Here is a 15887-nt window from a genome sequence, read left to right as displayed (position 1 = left end):
AATCAACCTTGATGCTGCTGATGATCTAGCTTGATGTGCTAATAATTTACCTGCCTTATCACCCAGTTAAAAAAAAAACATTGTTTTGATTTAAGCAACTGCACTTCAGTCTTATTCGTGGTCAAAAGATCAAATTCCGTTTGTAAACGAAGGCGTTCTTTATATAGATCTTTACTTGGATCAACAGCATACTGATTATCTAAACTCTGTAGGTCCTTAAGAATTGAATCCAGTTTAAACTTGGCAGCTTTATTTTTTACCAGAAAAATAAGAAATGATCATACCTTTTAAGTATGCCTTAAACATTTCCCATAGAATCCCTCTACTAATAATTGGCACATCATTGACCTGAAAAAAATAGGGCTATTTGGTCAGTCAGAAATTGTTTAAAATCATCTGTGGTCATAAAGAAAGAGGGGAAGCGCCATTGTTTAGGAGAAGATGTAAACTGGGAGAGATTAATGTCAACAGAGGTAGGTGCGTGATCCGAAATAACAATGCTGTGATATTCACAGTTTGATAGTTTTGAGAGTAGTCTGTTGTCTAATACGAAAAAAATCTATTCGTGAATATGATTGGTGAACATGGGAGAAAAACGAGTAGGCCCTATTCGTGGGAAATTTTGATCTCCAGGGATCGGACAGGCCCAATTGCTCAGCAAAGCTTTTTAATGTTTTGGCCGAATTAGTTGATACACAAGGTTTGCTCGAGGAACGATCTAAAACAGTGTCTTGAACAAAGTTAAAATCACCTCCTATTATAACATGTCTACTATCAATATCAGGAATGGATGAGAGAAAATTAGATATAAACTTGTCATCATCCCAGTTAGGGGCATAAATACTTGCCATAACGATAGGCAAATTAGTAATTAGGACATAATGGCCATTAGGATCAGACAAAATATTAGACAACTCAAAAGGGATACTTCTGTGAATAAGAATCGCAGCACCTCTTGCCCGAGCACTAAAATTTGAGTGATACAAATGGCCCACCCATGCTCTTTTAAGCCGTTGAATATCACTTGTCTTAAGATGGGTTTCTTGGAGAAAGAACACATCACCCTTAAGATGTTGGAGATGAGACATAATGCGGCTAATTTTAATATTATTATTAACCCCTTTCACATTCCATGATTTGAAACGAGTACTGGAACTCTCTTCAGTCTTAGCCATTATCTATCTGCCACATGACAGCTTCATGTCTGAGCAAAACGCATAAGAATAAAGGAAAAAAAGAAAACTCCAAGGAAAACAAAAAACCATGGCAAACAAAGAGCAAAAAACAAAACAAAAATAGTCCCATTTCACAATCCTAAATCCCGCTCCTAACATATCAACCCAGAACCACGCAGAGAACCTGCTAAACATCAGCATCTTTAAGTAATTTCTCAAAATTACAAAGTCAAGCTGCACAAAGGACCCCGGCTCCACGAAAATGTGTTTTAGCCTGTAAATGAAAAACAAAAACTTCAAAACAAAAATCAGACGATAAGTAACATAAAGCAACGTCATATGTGTCTGCATTAAAGTTCTCCAGTGAAGCAGATACAAAATTATGGTATTGTCAGTCTTATGATCATCCAGGAGTGAGATGAGCTATGAAAAAATAAAATAAAAATATAATTTCGAAGCACAGCATCGATTAAGTAGACGCGAGTAGTCAAAACAAAAAAGTCAACTGTTCACATAGCCTCAGGTCGTTTCACTCCGGCGGGCTTTGATAAACTCACCGGCCTCATGAACTGAGGACAACCGCCTCTTCCCACCATCCGATGTCGTGATGAAAAGCTTAGCGGGAAAATTAAGAGATGGTCTCAGACCAAGCTGGTACAGCTCCTTCATCACCGCTCGGTATTCGGCACGCATCTCCAAAACCTCGGGACTGTAGTCTTCGTTGATGAAGATCGGGTTACCACGATATTGAAGCTTTCCTCTCAGCTTGCGGGCTTCGCGAATCACCAAATCCTTGGACTGGAACTTTTGGAAGCGAATAATAACAGACCTTGGTCTCTCCCCTGGCTTCGGTTTCGATGTGAGGGCGCGATGAGCACGATCCAAGTCAGGAGGAGAGGTAAATAAGCTTGCGCCCAAAACTTCCACTAAGAGCTCCGAAAAGAAAGTGGTCGGCCGAGGGCCCTCGATCGTCTCAGGTAAGCCAAAAATTCGAATGTTCCTGCGGCTCCTCCCTTCTAGATCCATAACCTTGGCTTTGAGTTTAGAATGTTCGTCAGCTAAAGCCGCGAACTTCGACTCCAGGGTTCCGACGCTTATGCCACTCGCGTCCGCATTTGCTTCGAGTGAACAAAGTCTCTGCTCGTGGTCGTTCACCGTTATATGTAAATTGTCCAGTCTGTCTCGATTCCAAGGTGGAAAATGCCGATTTAAATTCCGACGACAATGCCGCCCTGTGTTCTTCCAGCAGCGCCGTCAGAGTAGCCATATCTAAGTTCCCACTAGTTTCGTCTATCTTAAGTTAGTCTTTCTTGGTGTTTTGTCTAGATTTCGAAGCCATTTTCACCCAGAAAGTTTCAAAGCAAAAAGCTGACTAATAAACTGGATAATCAGGTCTTTGATGGGCTAATAAGTAAACTTTAAAATTAAAACTGTGGGAGCACGGGCGAAATTGCAGTTACTCACCCCCCATGCTAACCGGAAGTCTCTCTGTATCTGTAACTTTTATTTCTAGAAAATATTCACATCATTAAAATCGCACTGTAATGTCACTTTTTACATTGTCGTGGTCTCGGCGCTGGCTCGGCAGAACTGCGGATCGTACACACAAGTCTTGTACAGGATCATATAGGCATCTAAAGATTTATATGCCCTGCAGTTTCTATTTACGATCGTTTTCTCTATAATGGCGCTTTTCCACTGCATAGTACAGTACGGTTCGGCTCAGTACGCTTCGACTCGGCGCGGAACAGTTCGGATCGCTTTTCGTTTCCACCGCAGTAGTACCCCTTCAAAGTGTGTGGGACTGATCGTTATTTGCGCGCGCCTCTACTGCCATGACATCATCTTAAAAGCGCCACATTTTCAAACCCACAACACAGGAACAATGGAGACTATCGAGGGGATGGTGTTCCTGATTCTCGGTATGTGGTTGTTTTTAACTGCTAGACGGAAAAATGTGTTTAAAATGAGGCTGATGGCAGCAAAACAAAAATACTGCTAAAAAAGTGTCTCGTGTCGCAAATCCAATGACGCTTGTAGTGACGCAGGGAATGACGATTCTGTCTGACTAATCAGTGATCTGCAGTGTTTCACGTCACATTTTAGTACCGGTACGGTACGCTTGGAACCTCAACAGACCAGGTACCATTTAAAGCGACCTGAAGTGAACCGTACTGTACCGTACCATGCAGTGGAAAAGCACCACAAGTGAGACGTACCGAACCGTACCGTACTATGCAGTGGAAAAGCGCCTTAAAGATGAACTGAACTGAAATTTGAGAAAAGGTGATATAACAGATCTATTTTATTTATTCTCATTGGTACAATTTTTAAAATGGCAGAATTTGTTAAAAGGGATAAAATGGTACATTGAAAGTGTTGTTTTTGTTACACGGGCGCCGCCATGTTGGATTTCAACGTTCGACTACGTCACTGGCATGGTAAGCCACTCCGTTGCCTACCCGCACCAGCAGAACAGCCGTAGCTTGTAAACAGTCTGAGGCTAGCTGACATGGCTGAGGAAACAGATTTTTTAGCGACACACTATTTAGAGATGTGTACTTTCGTCAATGAGTACATGAAACGTCTGACAATGCACGAAATGTTTTATTTACACAAGTTACAAGTTCAATGCATCACGTTAACGTTACTCGAATCCTTGATATTCGGGTGAGGGGGAAAAGATCCCTGATGTATAGTTCACTGTAAAGGATGGGATTTTCTCCTTCCATAATGCACCCTCGCCCATAGAGTGAACTGCCAGTACGCTGTTAATCTAAACAATCTGAGAAAATTGTAACAAGTTAGCCCAGCCGTCACCTATTCGTAAAATACCCTGCTACTTATGGGGCGGTCCAGCGTCTCAGCTCGGACATCCATTAGAGACAGCATAGCCTCCTTCAACACGTTTCTCTCACCGAACAGCATCCGAAATGAACGGTGCATGGTGATGCATTTTTCGCCGATCAATAAATGTCCATGTTGACCTCTCTGCAACAGATCGTCTCCGTGCAGTGTCTATGCTCCACAGCGCTCGCGCCCACAGTCACTTTCCCCCAAACGATCCTGTACTGCAAGTGAAGCCTGAAACTGATCGTCCTCCATGTGGTGGTAGTTAGACACTACCGGCCTGTCCCTCACGGGCTCAAATGCGTAATCCATGCCGTTAAAAGCGCTCATTTTCGTCTGTGTATACAGGACCTACAGCTGTTGTTTATGGCGCTCCGCGGGTCCTACCATGCCAGTGACGTCATCGGAACTGCCAGCGCTAACAAGCGCAATTTTGCGTTGCTTAAAAAAGCTATATTAATATATATTTAAAAAAAATGTTTAGTGTAATTTACTTTTAATTGTCATAAACAACACGTTTTCAACGTGGATATTTTTCAGTTCAGTTCATCTTTAAGGTAGGTGTAGAAGTCAGGCCACTCAACTCTGGTAATGTAACGTTAATCCTGTCAGATCGTCCATGCATTGAGTGAGCGTGTAGGTGGCGACAGGTCGGCCAATCTGGTTCCGTCCGTTAAAAATAGCTTTTGGAAATAACAATCGTGGTCCTGGACACTGAGTGACCTTAAATTTATTTATCTTAAATTATCACATTAAGATAATATCGGATTTTCTCCAGTCATTGTTAAAAAACAAGCTAACAATCCTTGCTAACTAGCGTTAGTAAAGCGGCCAGAGGAATCTTTCTGCCTCCACCTATGCTCCGCCCACAAAAAAACGTCACCATGTTTACCAACTGTAAAAGGGTCTATAGCAACTCATATATTACTTACTTTATTAATCAGACAGACTCTTTATTTTTTATAATCATTAATGAATGGTTTAGTTCTTCATCAGTCATACATAAACTAATAAATATCTGTGTATTAGTTAAGCATGAAGTAATGCATATTAGTGCACACATATTGTAAAGTGTTACCAAGTTTTTAATGAAACAGTTGTCTGGTAAATACAACGCTTAATTAGTAAACTTAATTAATAAACTTAATTAGTGAAGCAGTTAGGCCATGGAAATATTTAGAATGTTTACATTATAGAAATATTTACTAGCATTTTGTTGGCAAACTGAACCTAATTTGTGATAGTTCCAATTATTTTTAATGTACTTTTTTATTTCGTGAATACATTTCATTAAAAAAATAACTATCTAAGCCTGACGATTTGTCTGGGTGTCCCGGAGGAGTACTATGATCTGCGGGTGGTTTTCAGTCGGTCCCGGGCGGTCTCCTTACCGCCTCACCGTCCGTATGACTGCTCTATCGAACTCCTTCCTAACACCACGCCTCCTCGCGGTAGACTGTACTCCCTCTCGGCGCCCGAACGAGAGGCTCTGGAGAAGTATCTCACAGAGTCTCTCGACGCAGGGATCATTGTTCCTTCTTCGTCTCCCGCCGGTGCGGGATTTTTCTTTGTTAAGAAGAAAGATGGGTCTTTGCGCCCCTGTATCGACTATCGAGGGCTGAACGACATAACAGTCAAGAATCGCTATCCCTTGCCTCTTATGTCGTCTGCTTTTGACATCCTACAGGGCGCAAAGATATTTACTAAGTTAGATTTGCGCAACGCCTACCATCTGGTGCGTATCTAGGAGGGAGACCAATGGAAGACCGCGTTCAACACTCCTGTCGGGCACTTTAAATATCGCGTTTTACCTTTTGGTCTGGTCAACGCTCCCGTTGTATTTCAAGCTTTAGTAAACGATGTCTTGAGAGATATGCTCAATGTGTTTGTTTTCGTTTACTTGGATGACATCTTAATTTTCTCACCATCCCTTCAAGTACACGTTCAACACGTTCGTCGGGTCTTGCAGCGTTTGTTGGAGAATCGCCTCTCGTTAAGGCTGAGAAATGCGTCTTTCACGCCCAATCTGTTACTTTTCTCGGCTCGGTTGTTTCTGCGGAGGGGATCAGTATGGACCCTGACAAGGTTCGAGCAGTTCTCGATTGGGCTGTCCCTGATTCTTGAGTCGCGCTCCAACGGTTTTTGGGGTTTGCAAATTTTTACCGGCGTTTTATTCGTAACTTTAGCCAGGTTGCCGCTCCCCTCACCGCTCTCACCTCGTCCAAGACCAGGTTTGTGTGGTCAGGGAATGCTCAGGATGCTTTTGACCGCTTAAAGAGACATTTACTTCAGCGCTCATCCTGATCACTCCTGATCCTAAGCGTCAGTTTATTGTTGAGGTCGATGCCTCCGAAATTGGGGTGGGAGCTGTCTTGTCGCAGCACTCTCCCCAGGATGACAAGGTTCATCCGTGCGCGTTTTACTCCCACCGTCTGTCACCCGCGGAGTGCAACTATGACGTTGGTAACCGTGAACTCCTTGCGATTCGTCTGGCACTTGGTGAGTGGCGACACTGGCTTGAGGGAGCCAGTGTACCATTCATTGTATGGACGGATCATCGCAATCTGGAATACATTCGTTCTGCGAAACGTCTAAACGCTCGTCAGGCTCGTTGGGCGTTATTTTTTGATCGCTTTGAGTTTTCCATTTCGTTTAGACCCGGCTCCAAGAACCTCAAACCAGATGCCCTTTCTCGTCAGTTCGACTCATCAGAGGGTGACTCGACCGATGAGAGGGTTCTACTACCTCCGCGCTGTGTGGTTGGGGTGGCCGTCTGGGGAATGGAACAGGCGGTTAAGCGTGCACTTTCGCACATCACGCACTTTCCCCGATCCCCCGAGGGAACTTTGTACGTACCCGAGGCTGCTCATTTGACGGTTCTTCGCTGGGGGCACTCTTCTAAATTAGCCGCGCACCCCGGTGTAAGAGGCACGTTATCTGTGATACGTCAGAGATTCTGGTGGCCCACTCGCGAGCGTGATATTCAGCGTTTTGTGGCTGCCTGTTCTATCTGCGCTCAAACCAAGTCTAGTAACAAGCCTCCGGCGGGTCTTCTCAGACCTCTTCCCATCCCCTCGCGGCCCTGGTCTCATATTGCGTTGGATTTTGTTACCGGCCTTCCTCGTTCGGCTGGTAATACGGTCATCCTCACCGTCGTAGACCGTTTTTCTAAGGCTGCGCAATTTATTCCGCTCCCTAAATTACCGTCGGCTCAGGAGACCGCCCAGATTATGGTGGATCACGTTTTCAAGATCCATGGTCTTCCTTCGGACATTGTGTCTGACAGAGGTCCTCAATTCACCTCTCAAGTCTGGAGGGAATTCTGCCGGCAGATTGGGGCTTCCGCTAGTCTGTCGTCAGGATTCCATCCTCAGACCAATGGGCAAGCCGAAAGGACCAATCAGATCCTTGGTCGCATGTTGCGCTGTCTCACCTCTCAGAATCCCGTGTCATGGTGCGATCAGTTATCCTGGGCCGAATATGCTCATAATTCTCTTCCGTCGTCCGCTACTGGTTTTTCTCCGTTTGAGGGTTGCCTTGGTTACCAGCCGCCTGTTTTTTCTTCTCAAGAGTCTAAGGCCTCAGTTCCGTCCGTCAAGGCCTTTATTCAGAGGTGCAAACGTACTTGGAGGAGGGTGAGATCTGTTTTATGTCAGACTAGGGAGCGTACTCGTTGAGCCGCCAATCGCCGCAGAATTAGACCTCCCAGATATGTTTGCGGTCAGAGGGTGTGGTTATCCACCCGCAATTTACCTGTTCATGAGACGTCTCGCAGGCTCATGCCTCGTTTTATCGGGCCCTTCACTATTGTTAAGGTTATCAGCCCTGTTGCAGTGAAGCTTAGACTGTCCAGTCAAGTGCGCTGTGTTCACCCGGTCTTTCATGAGTCCTGCATTAAACCCGTTATTCGTGCGCCCGCCCGCCCCTCACTTCCCCCTCCTCCCATTGACGAGGGGGCCTCTATCTACAGAGTCCGCAAGCTCCTCGACGTTCGTCCTCGGGGGCGTGGTCACCAGTTCCTGGTGGACTGGGAGGGGTACGGTCCTGAGTAGAGGCGGTGGATTCCTGCCCGGGACATCCTGGACCGTTCTATGATTGATGACTTCTACCGGTCCCGTCAGGCTCCTTCCCTCGAGCGCCTAGAGGCGCTCGTTGAGGGAGGCGTACTGTTATGAGTAGGGTTTTTTTCTATTTATTCTCTCACACACACACTTATACACACACACACACACACACACACACACTCATTCACGCTCATACCCGCTCTCTCTTTCCTCACCTGTTAGTCTTTGCAATCAGCGCTCGCGCTGATTTGCTTTGACACCTGTTTCTACTTTTCTCTAAGTGTTCACCCTTTATCTGGCGTTTGTTTCAGTAGTCTCTTTGTCGGATCATTGTTTCAATGTCACGGTACGTCCGTCCTCTCTGATTTAGTCAAGTGCTAACAGTCTTGTCTTGTTTGTCCGTATCAGTCTGGCTACTAAGAGTATTTTCCGTGCCTTGCTGTTGCTGCTGCTTGAGGCTCTCTTCGTCCACTCTTCGTGACTGAGACGTCTCCTGTTCCTAGAGACTGCGCCAAGGAGGTTCTGTTCAGCACTTCGTGACAGGAGTTTATTCCCTCTTCTGTTTGTCTCCAGATCTGTGTTCATTAACGACAGACTGCCTTTGTTTCTATTATTTAATTAAAGACTGTTATTCCTGTCTATCTGCTTTTGGATCCTTCATTATTTGGCGTGACATTCGGAACAAAGTTTAAGATATTTAGTCAGAGAGCTTTCTGTTCCTCCATTGAAAATGTATGTACCTTATACTGTCCTTGTCCATAAAGGCAATACAGACATCATCAAAGTAGTCCATGTGACATGAGTGGGTTAGTTCGAATTTTTTGAAGCATCGGAAATACTTTTTGGTCCAAACATACCAAAAACAACGACTTTATTCTGCATTGTATTCTCTTCCGGTTCTGTTGTCATTGCTCGTTCACGATTCCATTGACGCTGCTGACGTGTTATCTTGTGCACCTGATTAGGACGATAAGGACATCCGCAACATGCACACTTACGAACCATTTTTAAAAAATATTGCAATACCAAAATACAAACAATGTAGAAAAGCTTGAATACAGCGCGCGTCTCCATCAGACTGTAAACGAACAGCAGCGTCATTGGAATCATGTGACATATATGTCACATGAAATATTCTTTCACTTGGCATTTTAATAGAAAAAAGTCAGTTTGGGTATTTTAGCTTTTGCAATAATTTCTGGATTGACCTCAATGGAAAAATCAGCTCAAAAGCAGTTAGTGCTGCCAGTAATTTAGTCACTCAACAACACAATGAATCCCATGCACTTACGTTTGCCACTCTGTGTGACGAAGAGGAGGATTAGGGCCACAATAATGACAAGTAGTAAAGATACAATTGTCAGGAGACCTATCTTCAGTGACATCCAGCTGGGCTTTTTTTTCTGAGTGTTGTTGTCAGCCATGGTCTGCTGTCCCTCTGGGGCAGCCTGTAAAAAATCACCTGAAAAGAGTAAGAGAGAGTTAAGATTCAGTGTAAACCATGCACAGATAACTTCACAGTGAATTTCTTTGCAGAGTTTGGTCTCTCTAAACACATAACTTCTGTCATTCGTCACAGAACTTACCTGTTTTTACAGATTTCAAAAATGCACAGTCTACACTTTGAGCTGTTATTTATTGCAGCAGGCAATTAATCACTGATCCCACTCTGCCAAACACACACTCACGATTCACTGATCAAAAAGACTCTTGTCATATATATACTTTGAAGCATTCAGGTGCACAAATACACACAGACACACACAGGCTCAGCCACTGGCTGAGAGGACCGTGACCTGGGGACAGAGTCTTAAAATCTTCCTTTGATTCCAGACGATGAATAAGGGTCTTATCAAGCGATTCAACGAACGAAATGAGCGAATTGACTCAGAAAAAGATTTGTTCATTTCGATGAACGAGTTCGAACAGGAGAGTCACGAACGTGCATTAAAGAACAGAGCAAGGCGAGCATTTGAGCTTATAAAACTTAAACTTTGTTATTTATTTTTTTAAATGAGCGATCGTTTCGCTTGATAAGACCCTTACGCCCGTTTCACACATACTCCAAGTGCAGTGCGTATGCGGTGAGTGTTGCTGTGCGTATCCAGTCCAGGAGCAGCACGCGCTAAAGTGCTTTCACATATGCTGCGTTTGCAGTGTGTAACTGATCCGCGGCTGTACCACAAACACATAGCCTACTCACTATTTTTATTTCAAATTCAGAAGTTATGCAGCACCTTTAATTAAAATAAACGTCTTGTCAGCATTGGGATTCTCTTTGTACACTTTTACAAACTTGAATGGACACATGCACGTTTAAACACAATTTAAACAACGTAGGCCTATAATTCCATGCATTCCTTCTATATATTAAGTTGCTCAAGCAAGTGGTCAAATATTTAGGGCCAAAGCCCTGAAAGGGCGAAGGCCCTATTGTTTTCTTTAGAATTATTATTAGGGCCCAAGCACTGAAAGGGCGAAGGCCCTATTGTTTTCCTTAGGATTATTAGGGCCCAAGCCCTGAAAGGGCGAAGACCCTATTGTTTTCCTTGGGATTATTTCTTCTTCTTCTTCTTCTTTATTAGGGCCCAAGCCCTGAAAGGGCGAAGGCCCTATTGGTTTCCTTGGGATTATTTATTATTAGGGCTCAAGCCCTGAAAGGGCGAAGGCCCTATTGTATTCCTAAGGGTTCTTATTATTCTTATTAGGGCCCAAGCCCTGAAAGGGCGAAGGCCCTATTGTTTTCCTTAGGGTTACCCGGGCGTGGCAGGGGGGCTCGACAGCGCCCTCTTGAATGGGGTCCGAAAACTTGGTCCATAAATCAAACACGCTTGCATGTAATAATATGAAACTCGGTACACATATAGATCTCATCATTTCATATATACTTCGCACTTTTACTTTTTACCCCAGCCCAACAGGAAGTTAGCTATTTAGGGTTCTTTGTAAAACACACGCAATGGTATTTGAAATACTCCTCCTAGATCCAAATTCGACGAAACTCGATCAGCGTGAAATCAAGACATTGAGGATGAAAGCTTTGATGAAGGATTTTTGATATCTCGAACGGTTTGGCCGTGGCGAGGAAACGAAATTATGGCGAGAAACGTGAAACAGGAAGTGTGTTATAACTTCTTTATACATTAACTGATCTTGATGAAACTTCAGGAGTGTGTTCGCTGTAAGAGGCAGTGTGTCGCTTTTTGTCACAGGAAGTGTGTCACTTTCAAAATGCTTTGAAATCACCCTCTTATTTTTAACCGATTTGCTTCAAACTTCATCTGTATAATGTAAATACACGGCAGATATGGACCTGTGAATGGATTCTTGATATCAACATTATATTTGGCAACATTGTGTTACACAGTCATGCTAATAAAGCAATATTGAATTGATATCGATTCTTGAAGACGAAAAAAGCGGAAAAAAAACTCAAATTTAACCATTTTAACCTTATTATTAAATCTAACAGATGCTAACATTGTCTTTAATGGTGTTCAACACACATACCTCTGTTATAATCTCAGAAAATTTGGTTTGGGGTTTCATGACCCTTTAAGTAGGATTGAGCTAAACATAATGAACGTTCACTCTGTTCTGCTGGTTCCTCGCTGTTGGCGCGCACAGTTATGAATGCTTGTGCAGCCGTGAGTTTTAGTTTAATTTTAAAATTAGCGCCATTTCAGGGTTTGTATTATTTGAATTTATTCAAATTTTTATTATTTTATCTTTGATACTGTTGCCGTGGCAACACATCAAACTTTAAAATTCTTTTAGGATGCTTTTGAGACTCTTAACATGCTTGAAATTGCATGAAACTCAACAGACAGATCACATTTATTGGCAAGTAGACATGTGCAAATATTCAGAAACGGGTATGGTGCAGGGACTAAATAGCGCCACCTTTTGACAAAAGTGGGGTTGTTAGTTTTATCTACAGTTACAAAAATCGATATATACATTGTACTGGACAACTTTCTAATTCATAGTCATTAGCTCGGACCAAGAGGAAGATATTGGTTTGAATATGGTGAGCCTCTCTCTGAGCCTATGTCCCTGTATGGCAAGCCCTATTAAGATAGATATAGATATCATGTATCATCTATATCAGATATAGATGTAGATATCAACAATGTCTTTCTGACTAGTTGTAATTACATTTTGGATAGATAGTATTATCATTTAAGATATCTGTAACGTAATTGTGACTAGTCGAAACGACAGACAGAGTATGGCAAGCCGTTTTAACATTTAATCATTTAATCATGAAAGGGCCAAAGCCTGCGGCACCGCCACCACAGTGCCTTTAGGTAACTAAAGGTTGCGGTGCCACCGGCTTGGGCCCGCCATCGCTATCTCGCAGCTATATTTATTATTATTCTGCTACCTTTTTGGCACTTTTGGGGCCCTTAACGTGCTCAAAAACTCTTGAAACTTTGCACACGGGTCAGAACCCGCGGCCATCAGGCTGAAGATGGTACCGGGCGTGGCAGGGGGGCTCGACATCGTCCGTGGAACGGGGTCCGAACACTTGGTCCATAAATCAAACATGCTTGCATGTAATAATATGAAACTCGGTACACATGTTGATCTAATCGGTTCATACATCCACCTCATGGACCTCCAAACGACCCAAGATCAAACCTCATTACATGCTGTTGGCCGACAGCTTTTATGTTTTACCATTCTTGAAGCTTAAATGTGTAGCTGTTTATTAGCGAGTTTATTAACTGTTTATTTATTTAAAGGTGCATTGCGCAACATTTCATGTTAAAAATAGCTGTTTTCTAACCCATACATGCTTAAACAATAGCCTGATGGGTTGAATGAGCCCTTCTCTGATCACTGCGATCGCCTCTATAATCCTGTACAGTTAAATAAATAAAAGGGATTCAGGTAAGTGTCTTGCAGGTAAGTGTATTCGCCCCCATTCTCCGTATCAGAGAAGACAACTCGAGCGACACAACTTTAGTCAACTTTCCACAAAAGTAGAAGATGGATTCAAAGGGGCTGTTTACACCTTCCACCTGATTGGATAGCTATTCGATCGTGAAAAGACCAGGTTGCCCTCCGAAACACATGTGAGACGGATTTGAATTCGATCACTCAAATCACTTGAGGACGTGGTCTGGGCCATATTCCAGACGAAACTGGACAAATGTAAATGCATCTGGTTGTTGAAATCAGGATATATGTCATGTTGTTTTAGTCATATATGATGATGCGCATCACCTCAGATGAGCAGCTGAGTGCCTATTCAAAGTGAAAGTAAGTCGCAGACGCTTAACACTACCATCTTTCATTAGCAAAGAAATGAAATGGTCTTACCAGGCCTGCTGCCGCTCTCTCTTATTGCTGTCTTTGCTGATTTTGAAATTAGCCGATGATTAATAAAATGCAGCTCATATCTGTTGCTTTAGGTGACGTGCACTTCATGAAATCTGTATATAGCTGTATATGAATCTGTATATAAGAATTGAAGATCAGATTAATATCCGTTTTGCAAAAACACATTTATGTGACCAGGTGTAATGGAATCGATTTGATAAATCCGATCTGAGAAAACGCATGAAGTGGCCAGGTGTAAGCAGCCCCAAAGAGACCGGCTTGTAGTTCATTCCAAAACATCGGGAAGCTTTCAACAAACGGAGAGATCTCCGCCGGTCTGCTCTAGGGCTCAAATGGGTCCTATACAATGTATTAACTTATATTGTTCATGAACGTGTTTCCAAGTGGATACAGGAAACACATAAAACAGTTCAACATGGAGATAGATGGAAACAAAAACCGAAGTTTTCTACTACCCCCACTTTCCACACTTTTCACACACACACACACACACATAAGTGTGTAATTTACTCGAGTGCCTTTCCTTTTATATATTTTAAATGACTTGCAGATTTATAACTGTATTACTTAATAACTAGTTAGTTCCAATGATCTTCACTTTATAATACGAATCCAAATAATTAGTAATTCCCACAGAAGTATCTAGTAACACTTTCATCTGTGAGCTATTACTTACTAATTCGTTAATAAGAGTTTCTTTTAGTTAATAGTAGTTACTAGATTATTAATAAACTTTTTCAGTAGTTCTCTGGGAAGTATTAAAAAAGTAGTAGTTATTGATTACTTAATAGTGAACTACCACTTTCGTCTGTGCGCTATTACTTACTAGTTCGTTAATCAGAGTTTCTTGTTAGTTAATAATAGTTACTAGATTGTTAATATTGTGTTACTCATTCGTTCTTGTGTAGTTATTCATTAACGAAGAAACCGTATTCTAAAGTGTTACCGCACCTTTAAGGTGTCTGTTTATTCTCTGTATGACGTAATTTGCCACTGCTCATTGAAAGCTGAGGTCACAGATCAATTCAAGTTAAACATTGTAGTTAAACAAATTTATAATCACAATACTGAAAAAAGTAAATTAAAATAAAATAAATGTGAAGTAAAAATAGGCCTCTATTATTCCATCATATAATTTAGAAAGGCTATGTCAATAGGTTACTTGTCTTTTACTTTGTGTTATTTTAATTTGTTAGTAGATTTACAAAAAAACTTTAAAAAAAAAACCATGATCATAAAATTAAAACATTTTCAGGGCTTGATTACTAAACCATGTTACTTGGCAGCATTTGTGTTTAAGCATGCCAAAATGGCAAAAATAAACCGTGGCAAAAATAAACCAGTCGCATTAAAGCTGTAGTATACGATGTTGAAAATCGGTCCAGAAAGCCTAAAAACGGAAGGGAAGTTTTAAAAAACCCATCCCGCCTCTCCACACACAACAACCCCTCCCCTCTGCTACCTGATCCCTCCCGGAAAACGAATTGAACAACGTCACTCAGTCAAGTTGTGATCATCATACTTTCACAACATTGCTTTGTCGCTTCAATCTAATGACATTGCTAATGACACATGTAAAATTGCCTTTAGACACTTGAACTTAGTTGCTTCATCAACAATTCAATGACACGTTTGAGATCACGCCAACGCAAGATTAGCAACACATGAAATGTTTTACACTACCCACCACCATAAGTATGATATTAGTAGTATTGCGAAGGTTTTGAGTGATTGTTATAGCAGCAAACAGCGCATCTTGTTTAAATTTCGATCGGCTCGAACAGGAACCCGCTAGGCATACTGAAATATAATCAAGCAATTCAAGAAATATATTTACTTTACCCGTGATAGGCGATGCTAAACAGCTAACATTCCAATGCCAACAAGTGTTCTGACTGATAAAAAGCTATTTATGTAACACGTCACGCGACTCACGCCATATAAGAGTATAAATAAATGTTTAACGTTACCTGCTCAACAAAAAGTCAGCAGTGTCTGCATCGGTATTCAGTCCCAGATCTCGCTGAAGCTTTCTCCATCGGTCAATGGTGGACCCTATATTTATTCTCCTCAAATTTCGGCATTCTTCACATTTTCTTGTAGGGGAAAGCAGGGGACGCTTGCTGTTGTCTTTTTCGTTTTTATCCATTGTTGATGCTACTTAGCTAGCTACCATATGCGGTCAGCTGCTAACGCGCGCGATTCTCATGACGCAGAAGGGGGGCGCGGTCGGGCGTGGTCGGGTGTGGTGGGGTGGAGACGCGAGCGCCAGGCGGAGTTTCAAGTGTAGCTGGTGATTGGATGAGAGCAGTTGTCCAATGTAGCTTTGCGTCCGCAAAGCTTTCATTGGTCAACTTTTATGCGGCTGTACAGCCAATAAAGTGAATGGATTTTTTTCGTTCTTTTTTCTATTCATATTGTTAGGATTGTACTATATATATAACCAGCA

The 15887-nt window shown here is 42.3% G+C and overlaps 1 protein-coding gene across 3 annotated transcripts in view; it reads right to left on the bottom strand.

Annotated features, from left to right (window-relative positions):
* The window catches only part of LOC120485860 (neprilysin-like), a 289808-nt gene that overhangs the window by 247762 nt on the left and 26159 nt on the right, over window positions 1–15887 (bottom strand). For all 3 annotated transcript variants that reach the window (XM_089135413.1, XM_089135414.1, XM_089135415.1), the window contains exon 2: window positions 9381–9551. In XM_089135413.1, the coding sequence (XP_088991539.1) occupies window positions 9381–9551 (171 nt within the window). The remainder of the gene's footprint in view (window positions 1–9380; window positions 9552–15887) is intronic.

This window comes from Pimephales promelas, chromosome 10, assembly GCF_988280905.1.
Source record: "Pimephales promelas chromosome 10, fPimPro1.hap1.1, whole genome shotgun sequence".
Taxonomy (NCBI): Eukaryota; Metazoa; Chordata; class Actinopteri; order Cypriniformes; family Leuciscidae; genus Pimephales; species Pimephales promelas.
This window is presented reverse-complemented; position numbering and strand designations above follow the sequence as displayed.